At 59.7% G+C, this 13,290-nt stretch overlaps 1 protein-coding gene across 2 annotated transcripts; it reads left to right on the plus strand.

Moving 5' to 3' along the window:
- The first annotated feature begins 1,629 nt into the window (after positions 1-1,629).
- On the plus strand, positions 1,630-8,459 carry TESC (tescalcin). 2 transcript variants are annotated; one of them, XM_050906697.1, is made up of 8 exons: positions 1,630-1,688; positions 5,872-5,941; positions 6,951-7,031; positions 7,258-7,397; positions 7,487-7,548; positions 7,619-7,726; positions 8,177-8,224; positions 8,327-8,459. In XM_050906697.1, the coding sequence occupies exons 1-8, from the start codon at positions 1,631-1,633 to the stop codon at positions 8,402-8,404; spliced, it is 645 nt and encodes a 214-aa protein (XP_050762654.1). In that variant the 5' UTR covers position 1,630; the 3' UTR covers positions 8,405-8,459. The 2 variants fall into 2 exon arrangements, with proteins under 2 accessions (XP_050762654.1, XP_050762655.1); XM_050906698.1 differs by lacking the exon at positions 6,951-7,031.
- The last annotated feature ends 4,831 nt before the right edge of the window (positions 8,460-13,290 follow it).

Here is a 13,290-nt window from a genome sequence, read left to right on the forward strand (position 1 = left end):
GCAGCATCCTCTTGGGAAACCCTTCCAACCCCTCTGGACCCATCCTGACACACAGGGCCAGTGGGGACACACTGCAGAGTGCCCTGACAGCCCCCAGAGCTGAGGGCACGGCGTGTGGCCTCTGTGACAAACCGTGGCCCTTTTGTCACCGACCTTTACAGGAAAAACGGAGGCCCCAAGGCCCCGCGCACCAGCCAGCCCTGCCTCCGGCCGGCGGAGAGCTGCATCCTCTGGGGCTCTGCCACTGAGCACAGGAGGGTGAGGGCAGGAAAGGACTACTTTGGGCTGGAGGAGGGCCCCTGAGGGTCTTCTGGTCCCTTCCAGGCCCCCTTCAGCTTCACGCCAGGTTGCTCAGGGTATTGTCCTGACTAGTTTTGAGCATCTCCAAGGGATGTCACAGCTCCATGGGCCCTACCTGCCTGGCTGGTGGCTCTTCCCCACACATGAGGACACACAGACTGGCTGCGTGGGCAAGGGCAGAGCGGTGCGTGTGTTACCCCTCTCTCCGACCCTCCTCCTCGTGGCTGGGGGTGCCTGGGCTGGGCAAAAAGACACATTAGATGAAAAATTGTCTGCCCCAGGCCTGAAGGGTGAGGACCTCTGAGCCCCAGCTGAGGTTGCAGGATGGGGACATCTCTCCTTTTCCCCTCCCTGCCCCCTGTTTTTTTTTTTTTTTTTTTTTTTAAAAACAGGTATTTTATTGGATCCGGGACAGCTGGAAGCTGGAAATTATTTGGTTCCTTTCCTGTTTATATTTGGCTTTAAAAAAAATAAACCACACTGACTTGCTACCGACTGACACAGCGTGCTGTGCTTTCTGAGCCGCCTGCCTCTCTTAAAACCGCTGCGTTGTCTCTTGAAAGCGGTTTGCTCTTCCCCTGCGCCCGTGGGAGGCTGACGTGTCGCTGCCAGTGCCGGAGCCCAGTCTGGCAGCGAGAGAGACGGTGACAGAAACCCCCACCTCTGCACCGGGCCCTGCCAAACCTTCCTGCCTGCTGCTGCCTGCTCCCTCCCCGCTGGCCCTGTGCTGCCTGGGGTCACGGCCACTGCCTCTGGCCCCAAGGAGGGCTGCGTTTCGCTCTTTCGGGAGGATCCTGCGTTGCTCCCACCCCCTCTATCCCCCCTTTTTCTTTTTCCAGCCTCCCTGGTCCATGTGCGGCCCTGGGCAGAGCCAGGGATGGGGGAGACCCAAGCGCTCATGTGGGAGCCGGGGTTCCTGCCACTGCGGGGCATCCCTAGGGGAGACCCCCGGCCCGAGTGCCTGCAGCCGGGCTGGGCAGGGTGTGGGGGGACACGGGGGCCACTCCGTGCCCTTCTCCTGAGGAATGGTCCCAGCAGTGCCCAGAGCCACGAGTGGGCACGGCCAGGGGCTTCAAGTGCCACCAGCGCATGAGGGAGCTGCCCCTGCTCCGAGGGGGGGGGTGTCCCATCCACGCCGGCCTGCTGGCGGGGCTATTAACTCTGGAACCTAACGACGGCGCGGCGGCGGGGAGCTCAGGGACCCGGGGGAGCCGCGCCGCCACCGCCTTCCCTCCCCGCCGCGCCCGCCCTTATAAACGGCAGCGGCGGCGGAGCCCGGTGCAGCGGCCCGCGGCGCGCCGCCTCCCGGCACGGCCCGGCACGGCCCGGCATGGGCTCCGCGCACTCCGTGCCCGCCGAGATGCGGGAGCTGGCCGACAGGACCGGCTGTGAGTATCGCCCGCCGCGGGTCCCCGGAGCAGCCCGGCCCGGGGGGCACCTTGGCCGGGCCCTTCCCGCTGCCTGCTCCCCCCCCCCGCCACCCCCGGAGCCCTCCTGCCCCACCGCCGGCCGCCGTGCACCGCGCACCCCTCCACGGAGGGGGACACGGGCTGTCCGGCCCCGCGGGGGACATGTCACCCGGGGGGGGGGGGGGATGCAGGCGTGTCACCTGGGGGAATGCAGGCATGTCACCGCGGATGGGGGGTGAAGGGGGGAGGGAATGTAGGCATGTCACCCGGGGGTGCCGGCATGTCACCGGGGGGGGTGGGCGTGCAGCCATGTCACCCACGGGTGACACCCGCGCACCCCCAGTGCCACACTGCCCCCAGCTAGGGCGTCGAGCGTGCACACGTGTGAGCCCCAGCAGCGCTTTGCCCACCCACGCCGCTAGTGCAAGAAATTGTCCCCACATCGCTGCTGTGTCCAGGAGCCAGCGGCTCCGCTGCCATCCGGCAATGCTCTCGGGGCTGGTATGGTGCGTAACGCCCGGCGGTGCGGGGGAAAGGCACCAGCAGGCAGGGGTTTGCAGCAGGGACGTGGCCTAGGGCTCCAAGCAGGGGTCGGTGCATAGGACGGGGTGGTCGTGTCCCTCCTGGGAAATTTCATCGCTCCAGGACACGGCCAGCTCTGGGCACAGGGATCGGGATGCTCCTGCCTGGTTCCTCCAGCTCCTGAGAGCAGGCTGTGATGGAGGGAGGGGTGGAGGGAGGCAGCTCTGCCCACAGCCAGAGGATGTGCTGGGTCTGAGAGGGCCTGGCAACTCTCCCCGGCCCGGCTACTGATCCTATGGGCACATCTTCCTTCCTCCCCTCTCACTCCTCCTCCCCTCTCCTCCTCCCCCAGTGAGGGCTGAGCACCGCAGCACCCCACTGGGCACCCCGGGGTGAACTCAGCCCTCCCCGCATGCAGGAGCCTGGGGAGCCCCTGGGGTGCGAGTGTGGCAGCCCAGGGTGGGAGGCGGTTTTTGGGAATGCCCTGGCTTGGGGATCCTGCCACACCGGTGCTGCCAGACTGCCTGCAGCAGGCACCTCCCGCGCAGGCAGTGCTGCCCGTGGGCCTTCCTCTAGCACCTGCCCGTGGGAGGCACCTGCCTCACGCCCCAGTGCCTCTGGGAATCAGTCCCGGCGAAGGGTTTACAAAGGCAACACCCAAAAAAAGTCTCATCGAAACCAGAGGTTGGGCAGGGACGGTGGGGGGAGCGCGATGACCCTGTGCCATGACCAGGGTGCACGTAGTGCGCTGCCGGCAGGATTCGCAGGGCTCCCGCCGTGCTGTGGCTGCTGCTAGAAAAACCTGGGGAGTGCAAGTTTTTTTTTTTTTTACAGGCTTGCTGCTGCGGTACAACCTCGTGGAGGGCATCGCAGTCACCCTTGGTCCCTTGGGAGGAGCAGGGACAGGGCAGGGCTCCCTGCGGGACCCCAGGATGTGCCCATGGCATGTTTCTTTGCCTTCTCCCCCAGTGCTTTAAACCCCAAAAGCCACGGGGGCACCCACAGCTGTCTGCTCGGGGCCGTCGGGGCCGGTTCCCGACCCTGCTGCCGCGTGCTTGATCACGAAGCTGCAGCAGAGGCATCTGCCTGGTGCTGAAGTTGCTCTTCCCAGGACGATGTGATCCGTTCCTGCACCCAGGCCTTTCCCGCAAGGCAAAACACGGCACAGGGAGGGCAGCGCGGGGCTGAGCCCCTCCAGTGCACCTCTTCCCCAGGGGATGCCCTTTGCTCAAGCAGCACAAACTGCCACAGGCTGGGAAACAGCAAACCCAGCGCCCTTCGGTTTAAATACCATTTTTTTCCCCTATAGCATAGGTTGCCGTGCTTGGACGTGGGCCTGCAGCATCAGAGCGCTGAGGATGTTTCTCAGCGATACGAGCAGCCTCTGCTGCCCTTGAGCCAGTCCTTCTCGCAGGAAAGCCTTTGCCCTTTGTGCAGGTGCAGCTTTTTTTCTGGAAAGCAGCCGAGCGCTGCTGCCCTTTGCAGGATGGTGCGGTCCTCGGAGACCTGCCTGCACCGCAGCCTTGCGCCACGGCTCAGAGCCGAGCGAGGAAGACCTGGGTTTGGGGAAAGGGGGAGGAAGAGCCCTCGTTTCTTGCCTTGCAGCTGTGGGCTGGACGCGGAGCGGGGCTGGACTGACGGTGAGCATCCAGCCAGTGACACCAGTTTTTTTGTCATGTCGATGTCTGGGACGTTCTGCTGAGAGATCAAAGATTTTTGGTGTGCAACCAAGTCCCAGATGCTGAAGGCTTGGTGGCCCAGCTGCTCCCATGGTGACGGCGATGTTGTCAAGGGAGAAAGTGAAAGGTCACGTCTCCATGGCCAAAATTGGAAAGCAAAGTCCAGAGAAAGTTTCCATGTGTGTGTGGACAGCAGCAGAGCACCAGCCAGAGGGGGATTAGGGAAAAAAACCATCATATGGGTGAATCGGTGGTGCCCGTGCAGCCAGGCATCACCGCCTGAGAGCCAGCGAGTTCAGAGAGGGGACCCCCCAAAGCCCATCCAAGGGGCTTCAATGGCCTCATCCTGCAAAGGGGCTGGTGGCTGCCAGCGCGGGCAGAGATCCGGGGCAGGCACAGAGCCCCAGCAACAACCACAGATGGGTTTTCCAGTCCATTAATAGAGGTCTGTAAATGCTCAGCCTTACTGATCAATACAGTTTCTATTTCAAGGCTGTGAAACAACAGTCAGAAACGGAGCAAAGGACATTATTTAAACATAATAAAAGAGAGAGAGGGAGCCAGCCAGCGAGCACACGAGCGCAGCATTGACCTGTTGTCTTTCAGCTGCAGCAGTTAGTTAACCATTTGCAACCCCTCGATTATACTTCAACATCCTTTTATTTTTCTCCGTACCACCGGGAGAGGCTGACGACCAGCCGCTGGCGCAGCCCTGCCCCGGGCCCGGCTCCGGCCGGGGCCGCAGCGAGCGTGCGGGTCCAGCTGGCGCCCGGACAGACGCCACCAGCTCATGCAAACAGAGCTGAAAGCTGCTTCCCTGGCTCCTGGGAATGGCTACTGTCAATATTTGCACGAGCGAGTCAGGCTCTGCATGTCTTCGGGGGTTTGTAGAGCTTGGTTACAGGCTGTAGAGAATAGCTGGGAAAAAAATAAAACAACCTGTGTCGTGGGATTAAGGAGGTGAAAGGATGCTGCTGAGCCTCACGCTGTAACCTCAGCGCTCATGGGTCTCAAAGCAAGGCTGCTGGGTGCCCCGCTTCCCACCCCTACCCCAGGCTGATGCTCTGGCGGGCGCAGCGATGCTGCCCGGGGCTGGTGCATCCCCGGGGGAGGCAGCGCCCACCTCGATGGTTCAGGGCTTCCCAGTGCCCCGGCTCCCCCGAGCACAGCAGCAGCACCTATTTCAAAGCCCGGCTTTGCTTTTTGGGTGCCAATACATCTCCTCCGTGTTCAGCCTTTCCTTGCCCCTGGGAAGACACAGGTGGCTGCTGTCAGCTTTGAGGTTTTCTTTTTTTTTTTTGGTGTTATTTTCTGTCACCCAGCGCGGCTGCGGACATGAGCACATGAACCTCCCAGCTGCAAGTAGAGACGCCGCGGGGCAGGTTGAGATGTGCTTCCCGGGCACAGCTCCTGCCCACGGTGCCAACAAACCCCAAATTAAATGGTCAAGCCTGTTTGAAGGGTCTGCTGCTGAGGATCCTAAACTGGGGGAGGTGGGATCCTGCCGTGCCATGCCGTGCCGTGCAGTCTGGGCCAGGGGAGTTTCTGCAGACTGGGACTGGTGATAAACCAACCCTTGGTGTCACCCTGTCACCCCCCTGCAGCGAGCAAGGGACAGAGCACACAGGGACCGATGCAGCGAGATGGACCTTGCAGGGCTGCGTAGAGCCACCAAAGGGAAACGGGGACGGGGACAACTGTGCCAACAAGCACCCAAGGCCCTGCCCCGCTGCCGGGAGGGTGCAGGAGCAGGCAGCCTTTTGGCTATTGCCGGACGGGGTGGGCTTTGGTGGTGTCCCCAGGGAACAAGCTTTGCAGCAGGTTTTGGTGCCCACCAGTCTCCTTGTGTCCCTGGGCAGCACATGAGCTCTGCAGATGGGTGTCCTGGGGGTCCCCTGGGGGCTGCCCTGTGCCCAGGGAGCTCACCCCCCACTTGTCACCTCTCTCTTTTCCCCCGACAGTCACCTCTGAACAGATCGAGCACCTGCACCGGCGATTCAAGCAGCTGAGCCGGGACCAGCTCACAATCCGGTACGGCGCTTCCATTGCCACTGCCGGGGCGATACCTGCCCGGCCGGGGGCTGGCCAGAGCATCGCCCGTGGTGCCTGCCTTCGCCAGGCTGGCGAAGGGTGCCTAGTCGGGGTGCCCAGCTCCCTGGGGGTGCGAGGACGAGCGTGTCCTTTCCAGTCATCCCACAGCCCTGCTGAGCTGGCTCTCTGTAGTGTGGCATTGCAAATAATATGAGGAAAAATGAGTGGTGAAGCAGAGTCGCTCCTGCCAAGCATCCCATTTTCCTCCAGCTTTAAAATCAGTCCCTACACAGTAGCTCCGGTGGGGTTTGCAGTTGCCCTTTCGCTCTCCTCAGTGTCTGTGCAGGCAGTTGTGCACCAAAGGCACGACTCCGCTTCCTCAGGAAAGCTCTGGCATGTCCGACCAGCTTCACCAGCCATGCGAGGAGCCAGCGGCGGGCCGGGGAGCTCAGCTGCCCTCTGCTTCCCTCCCCCCGGCGATTATTTCTTGGCTCATTTGCTTTATAAAAAAAGTCAATAGCAAACGACCAGCACAGGCTCACCCTGGGCTCTGTACAGTCTGGGGCAGCAGCGAGATGCAGCGGGACGGTGCAGGGCAGAGGAAGGGGAGGGTGGACGGCAGAAGCTCCTTCCCTCGCTTTGTTGAGCCCTGTCCGAGACCTTATTCCTGGGAAAACTCTGAAAACCGTGCAGCCATTTGCAGGTTGAGCCATGCAAAGAGCCCCAGCATCAGCCCCGAGCTGCTGTCTCCCAGAGCTTCCCCAAGACCCATTTTAGTGGGGACAAAAATTCCCCGTAGCTGCACCAAGCACAGACCGATGCGGCAGCACGGCTTGCTTTCAGTCTGAATTGAGGCAAATAAGGGTTTTCATGCAAAACCTCTTTTTTTTTCATGATTGCTTTGAAAGAATGAGGTCGGGGCTTCTGCCCCAGCCCTTCAGTGATTGTCGCAGCATCTCCCTCCTCCGCGGCTCCCTCACGCTTCGGGCTGTCTCTGTTTCCTTTGCAGCAAGGAGAATTTTGACAGCATCCCCGATCTGGAGTTCAACCCAATTAGGGGGAAAATCGTCCATGCCTTTTTCGACAAGCGGTAAGAACGTCCCCGGCACTGCGGGGAGGGTCGGGGTAGTTGGTTTATCCTCCAGAAGCGGGGCAAAGGTCTTCTCCCTAAAGGCTGGGATGGAGCCAGGGTGAAAATTACAGACATTTAAGCTAAATCTTAGGGAAAAACCAGTCCTAAAGCTTTGCCGAGGGACGCACCGGGCTCTGCCGGGGGTGTCCTGGCTGCCCGTCACCGGCGGCTCTGCTCTCGGCAGGAACCTGCGGCAGGAGTCGGATGGGCTGGCGGACGAGATAAACTTCGAAGACTTCCTGACCATCATGTCCTACTTCAGACCCATCGAGATGAACATGGATGAGGAGCAGCTCGATCGCTTCCGGAAAGAGAAACTCAAATGTGAGGCTTGCCCAAAGCCCAGGGCCGGGGCGGGGGGACAGTGGGAAGGGGCTCCCCTGACCCTGCCATGCTCCTCTCGTCCCTCCCAGTCCTCTTCCATATGTACGACTCGGACCACGACGGGAAGATCACACTGCAGGAGTATAGAAATGTAACGTATGGTCCCTCCCGCCCCACCACCACCGAATTCCCGGCCCCAGCTTTGACCCGCTGCCTCGTAGGTGGTGGAGGAGCTGCTGTCGGGGAACCCCCACCTGGAGAAGGAGTCGGCGCGGTCCATTGCCGACGGGGCCATGATGGAGGCAGCCAGCATCTGTGTGGGACAAATGGTGGGAGTCGGTTCCTTGCTCTACTGCAGTACAGAGATACACAGATGGTATCGAAAGCGGGGCTGGAAGGCGTCCGTCCTGCCCAGGGCATCTTCCCTGTCCCCAGGCTGCTTTGGCTGGAGAAGATTTTTTTTGCAGGCAGCAGCTTTCAGGGTTTTTTTTTTTCCATTATAAGAGCCCAAGGGGGATAAGCAAGCAGCACCCCGTAAAGTACCATCCTCGGTGCTTGGGCCTTTAGTGCTTATAAAAATGGCAGCTCCTTGCAGCCGTGGTGGTTCTGGGAACCAATTTTGGGCTGGCCATGGGGCACGGTGCGGGGCCAGCACTGTGCACCCATGGGAGACATGTCCCACAGCCCCACGGGACCCACCCCCTGGTCACCCAGTGCCCCAAGGCCCCTGTCCCATCGGCGTGGGGCAGCCGTAATGTTTTCTCTCTCGCTGCGCACAGGGGCCGGACCAGGTGTATGAGGGCATCACCTTCGAAGACTTCCTTAAGGTTGGTGCCGTCCCCGCTCGTCTCCCCAGGAGGAGGGCGCAGGGCGGTCGCAGGGACCTGGGCGTTTGGCCCCCGGCCCCGCTCACCCCCTTCCCCTTGCAGATGTGGCAGGGGATCGACATCGAGACCAAGATGCACGTCCGCTTCCTCAACATGGAGACCATCGCGCACTGCTACTGACCTCCGGCTCCCTCCTGGGAGGCAGAGGAAGAGGAGGAGGAGGAGGAGGAAGAGGAGGAGGAGGAAGAGGAGGACTCTGCAGCAGCTCCATGTTTCTGGCACCAAGCGCTTTGTACCTGCCTGCGTGCCTGTCCCGTAGTGGGGCTGCCTTCTGCTCTCTAGAAACATAAGAGGCTTTTATCTGTAATAAAAGGTATTTCTCTTTTTACTCCTTGCTGAGAAATACTCCACCCATCCATCGGCCAGTGCCTGCAGGGTCTCTCCCTGTGCAGAAAGCCTCCACAAATCCTGGTCTCCCTGTAAATCTGCCATGTGCTGCTCTGGCGAAGGAGCTGCTCGACTTGTGCTGTGAGCCCCCCGATCCCCATGCCATGGGGAGCGTGTGCAGGCAGGGATGGGGATGCTGAGGGGCAGGAGGTGAAGGCAGCGTCCTCAGCACCTGGAAGGGCAAGCACATCTCCCTCTGCATCCCACGAGATGCTCAAGCCAGCGAAGGTGGTAGCGGCACAAGGAATAACCCCAATTTAAACCAAAACCAGCCACCTTGGCTGCATCTGCCAGCCGGAGCCAGGCAGGAGGAGCAGCGTGGGACCATGCCGGGGCTCGGGTTTTGCAACCGGCACCCCTGCCAGGGCTGGGGCGCAGGCAGCAGGGATGCAGGCACATGGGGATGTGGGCTCCTGGCAGCCGGGTGGCTCCCGCCCCCACATGTTCCCACTAGAACAAGGCACCAGAGATAAAGGTTTGTTTACTGGTATTAATAACTGGATGGCTCGAGGCGGATTTCTGTCTCTAAGGCAGCCTGAGCTGGGAAGGGAGGGGGAGAAAAAAGGGCAATGGCTATTTTTAGAAAAGCTGGAAAGATTTGTTTGTTTTATCAAAAATAGCTTCCCCCGGTGACATGTACGCTTGACGGAAAAATAACCCCCGCCACAGCAAGCAGCCGGCAGCACGTGAGTGAAGGCTGCAGGGAGCGATGGATGCACAGCCATGTACAGCCCTGGCGCCAGCCCCCTCCATCCCCCCCCGGGCAGCGAGCGCCCAGCGTCTCCCTGGCTCAGGGCACGAACAATTTCTCCTTCTCCTCCGCATCAGCGGGGGTTTCTGTGCTGCCCAGGCAACCCCACACTGAGGGCACAGATAAGGACTCGCCCTCGCAGGCTTTTGTAGCTTTGCCCCTCCGAAAACCCTGCTCTCCGTTCACAGCTGCTGGACCACAGCCCCTGCACCGGAGCGGCTCTTCAGAGCCAGCAGCAGGAGAGCAGCAGCGCTAACCCAGCGAAGGACAGCCCTTCCCTGCAATGCAGTCCTGTCCTGGAGAGACCTGTGCTGCTCAGCGGCACAGAGGACAGACTGGGGCTGACCCGGCTTCGGAGGGAGCCGCAGGGACGGAGCCGATCCCGTCTCGCAGCTCCACGCGTGGGGATGCCACCCCGTCGAGGCTGGGCGTGCTGCAAAGCCGTGGGACAGCGCTGCCGCCACCCACGGCGTTGGTTGAGCCATTGTGGTGCTGGCACATGGTGCTCGACTTGGGCTGGGTGGCGAGAGCCAGGGTTGGTGCCGGTGCTGCGGGCAGGGCTGAGTGCTGGGGCTGGGGAGGGAATGGTGGCGATGGAGCTCCCAGCTCTTCTGGTGCAGCCTTTCAGGCCCTAAGGGTCTCCTGGTGCTGCCTGGTGGCAGCCACAGCCTTGTCTGCGTTTGCAGGGCTCTGGGACTCTTCAGTCCTGTTCTCTTCTTGCTCCTCTGGACACCTCCATCTCCTGGGCTCGTGCCCAGCTGCCCTGCATCAGGACCAACCGGTGCAGAGGGTCAGAGCCCAACCTCCCGGCTGAGATTGAACCTCCTCCTCCTGAACCTCCTCATCCACCCTGTGCCAGACCCTCAGTGCTCCCTTCCCTCCCCACGCACATAGGAGCAAAACATCCAGCTACTCCCGAAATCCCCAGATTCCAGGAGCAGACCCAGGCTCCTTTCCCTGTCTTCTCCCAGGAATTACCATACAGATGCTGCAGAACCATCCCGCTTCCCAGACCAGCTGCCGGCCTCACCCTGCTACCGGCAGGAGTCGTGTGTGTCCAAAAGGCCCTCTTCCACCCCCAAACCACGCAGCGGGGCTCCCCTCCCGAGCAAAGCCCTTGCTGCTGCTGCTGCAGGGGTTGACAAGATTGTGGTCCCACTCCCCCTCCATACCGTGGTTTTCTTCGAGGAGCCATCAGTGCTGCTTTGCAGCCAGCAAGGGCCGGGTACACTGTGCAATGCAGGGAAATAGAGGGCAGGAGGACTGAAGAGTATCGGTAAGAGGGTAATTATTATCCCTTGAGCTAATTAGCTGTCCCCCAGCTCTTTTGTTAGGTGGCGAGGAAAGCCTGGGAGCAAGGACTGCAGGGAAGCAAGAGGCAGGACCCAAAGCAAACTGGCTGCAGCATGTTTTGCCTTCGCTTGTGTTTGTCTTCTCTGTGGGGAATGGGATGAAGTTGAGAGCAGGAGGGAGAGTTCCACGGAGCAGATGAAAGGGAGAGTGGAATGGGAAGGACCAGAGAAGATAAACCTGATCCTCGCCCCAGCAAAGGGCCAACGATAAAGGCCAGGAGCCCCAAGGCTGCATACAGCCCTGCCCGCAGTCACGGTTCCTCCAGGTGGGCAGGAGCATCACTCCCATGGCCAGCAGAAAGCCAGGGCAGCATAATGCAATGTTGATGTTATGCACAGCAAAACCCAGCGAGATGGAGGATAATAATTCCATAAAGCACAGGAAAAACTGGCAGAGCACTGGGCAGTCTGGCAAGGGTAATGTTTCTGTTGCAGACCACAGCAAAATCCTGCAAAGCCCAGAGCGTTCGATAAAGGATAATAGTTCTGTTACGGGGCACAGCGAGAGCTGCCAAGATGCTGAGACCTGTGATGTGGCACAAAGCTCCGTTGCAGATCCCAGCAGTGGTCAACAGAGGGTAATTGGAAAATTGAAGCTGCTTTGCCGCATGTTGGAAAACTCAGGGAAAGCTGATAAAGGCTGAGCAGCGTATCGGAGTGAGCTGTGACTTGTGGTTCTGGAAGAGCGGGGCCGAGTGACCCGCACGACTGCAGGGCAGGTACCCCAGGCAGGTTTATTTTTTTTTTTGGCACAGACGGAACAGATAGTTTGACCCAGCTCCCCACCAGTGACACCCATCTCACCATCCCCACCCATCTCTCAGCCACAGTGGAGCTTGGGAAAGGCAGGAGAGACCGAAACGCAGGGGACGCCTGCCCAGGAAGGATGGGAGGCGCAGGAGAGCAGGAGGGCAGCACAGGAGTATGCAGCGATGGAGCCGGGGCAGCCAGTTGCAGCCGGTATTTGTAAGCTAAATTTTGAGGAGCTCCCCCTTCCTTCAAATGACACCCTCCGATGCAGAGGTGACACAGGAACTCCCCCACCAAGGAAGCCAGCAGCTGCCTTCCATGAAGATGGCGGAAGGTCCAGGTTTCTGGCCAGAAATCTGGCACAAATCCTGATCTGGAACAGTCACCTTCCCCACTAGTTTCTGCTGCTTAATCCGTTCGTACTTCATCTGCTTACGGGGTCTCCAGCCGCTGCTGCCCCTTCTTCCCCTTCAGCAGCAGGAACCAGTCTCAGAGGCATGAGTGACTGGTAGGGGCTGGGAGGACACCAGCACTGGCCAAAATGTAGCTGAAGGTTTTAGGACCATCCACGGAAGGGGGAAATGAGCAGCCAAACGTCACTGAAAGAGGGGGCAGAGAGGGCATAAAGAACTACTTTTTGCACCACCATCGTGGCTCATCGATACCACATGCTCGCTCCCCTCCAAGAGCAACCAGGATGGGGAATGACAGAGGCACCTTCATCTCTGGACAGGGGCGCGAAAGCAGAGGCTGAGAGCAGGAAAGGCTGCAGGGCAGAGAGGGGAAGGTGCTGAGCTGAGCTGCAAGAAAGGGGAGAGGAGTCAGAGACCCCCCTAGTCCCTCTCTGCACAAAGAGCACCCACTGTTCCTCCTCCCACCGCTTCTCAGCATCAAGAGGGGGATAGCAGCCCACAAAATGCTGGAATCGCTCTTCCCCCACTGCCAAGGTGGTCAAGGACACAAAACAGAGGCAAAAAGCACTTTCTTGGGGCCTTTGCTTGTGGCTTGGACCCAAAACACGTGGAGGGACAGCCAGGGTTTTTCCAGTACGGCACTACAGCTGAGTGTGTCCTACCACGTCCTTTGCATCCAGATTGTTTTGCTCTGCACCACCCATCGCTTTTCACTGAAGTCAGAGCTCTGGAGCCTGGTAGCAGCTGGAGGCTGCGATACAGGGACAGCCTCCCCCTTTGATCATATATTCTCTTTGGAGAATATTAGGGAAGAAATTTATGTCCAGGAATCCTTCTCATGAAGACAACTGACACCTCTTTTTTGCTAAGGATCACTGTCATCATCAACAGAAACCAGAAGTCGTTCTTGAGGCTTTTCACCCCAAACTACTTCCTCCTTTGATACCTTCCGATTCTTTAGCTGTCCCCAACTACCCAGCCCGTCTGATGGTCACCAGCCTGGCACATCGCACCACGCTCTCCCACAGCATGAGCCCTCACCTTCAGTCTAACCTCTGCCTGGTCAATCCACAACACTGGTCCAACGTGTTCCTGACTGCAGCTCCTCAACTCGAACCTCTGCCATCAGGCACCACCCAACACAGAAGAGATGCCCCCTTCTTGAATGATAACCTTTGCCTGTGGGATGCATCTTGCTGAGACAAGAGTCCACCTTTACCCCTACCTGCCACAAACTGGTAGCACTAACAAGTCCTAGGGAGTCCTCCGATGGGAAATCCAAAGGTGGCATCTATCTCTGGTAAAGATTGGATGGTGGCTCCATTCTTGCTCTTGAAGTTATTAGGGAAGAGG

Source organism: Gymnogyps californianus, chromosome 16 (genome assembly GCF_018139145.2).
Source record: "Gymnogyps californianus isolate 813 chromosome 16, ASM1813914v2, whole genome shotgun sequence".
NCBI classification, from domain to species: domain Eukaryota; kingdom Metazoa; phylum Chordata; class Aves; order Accipitriformes; family Cathartidae; genus Gymnogyps; species Gymnogyps californianus.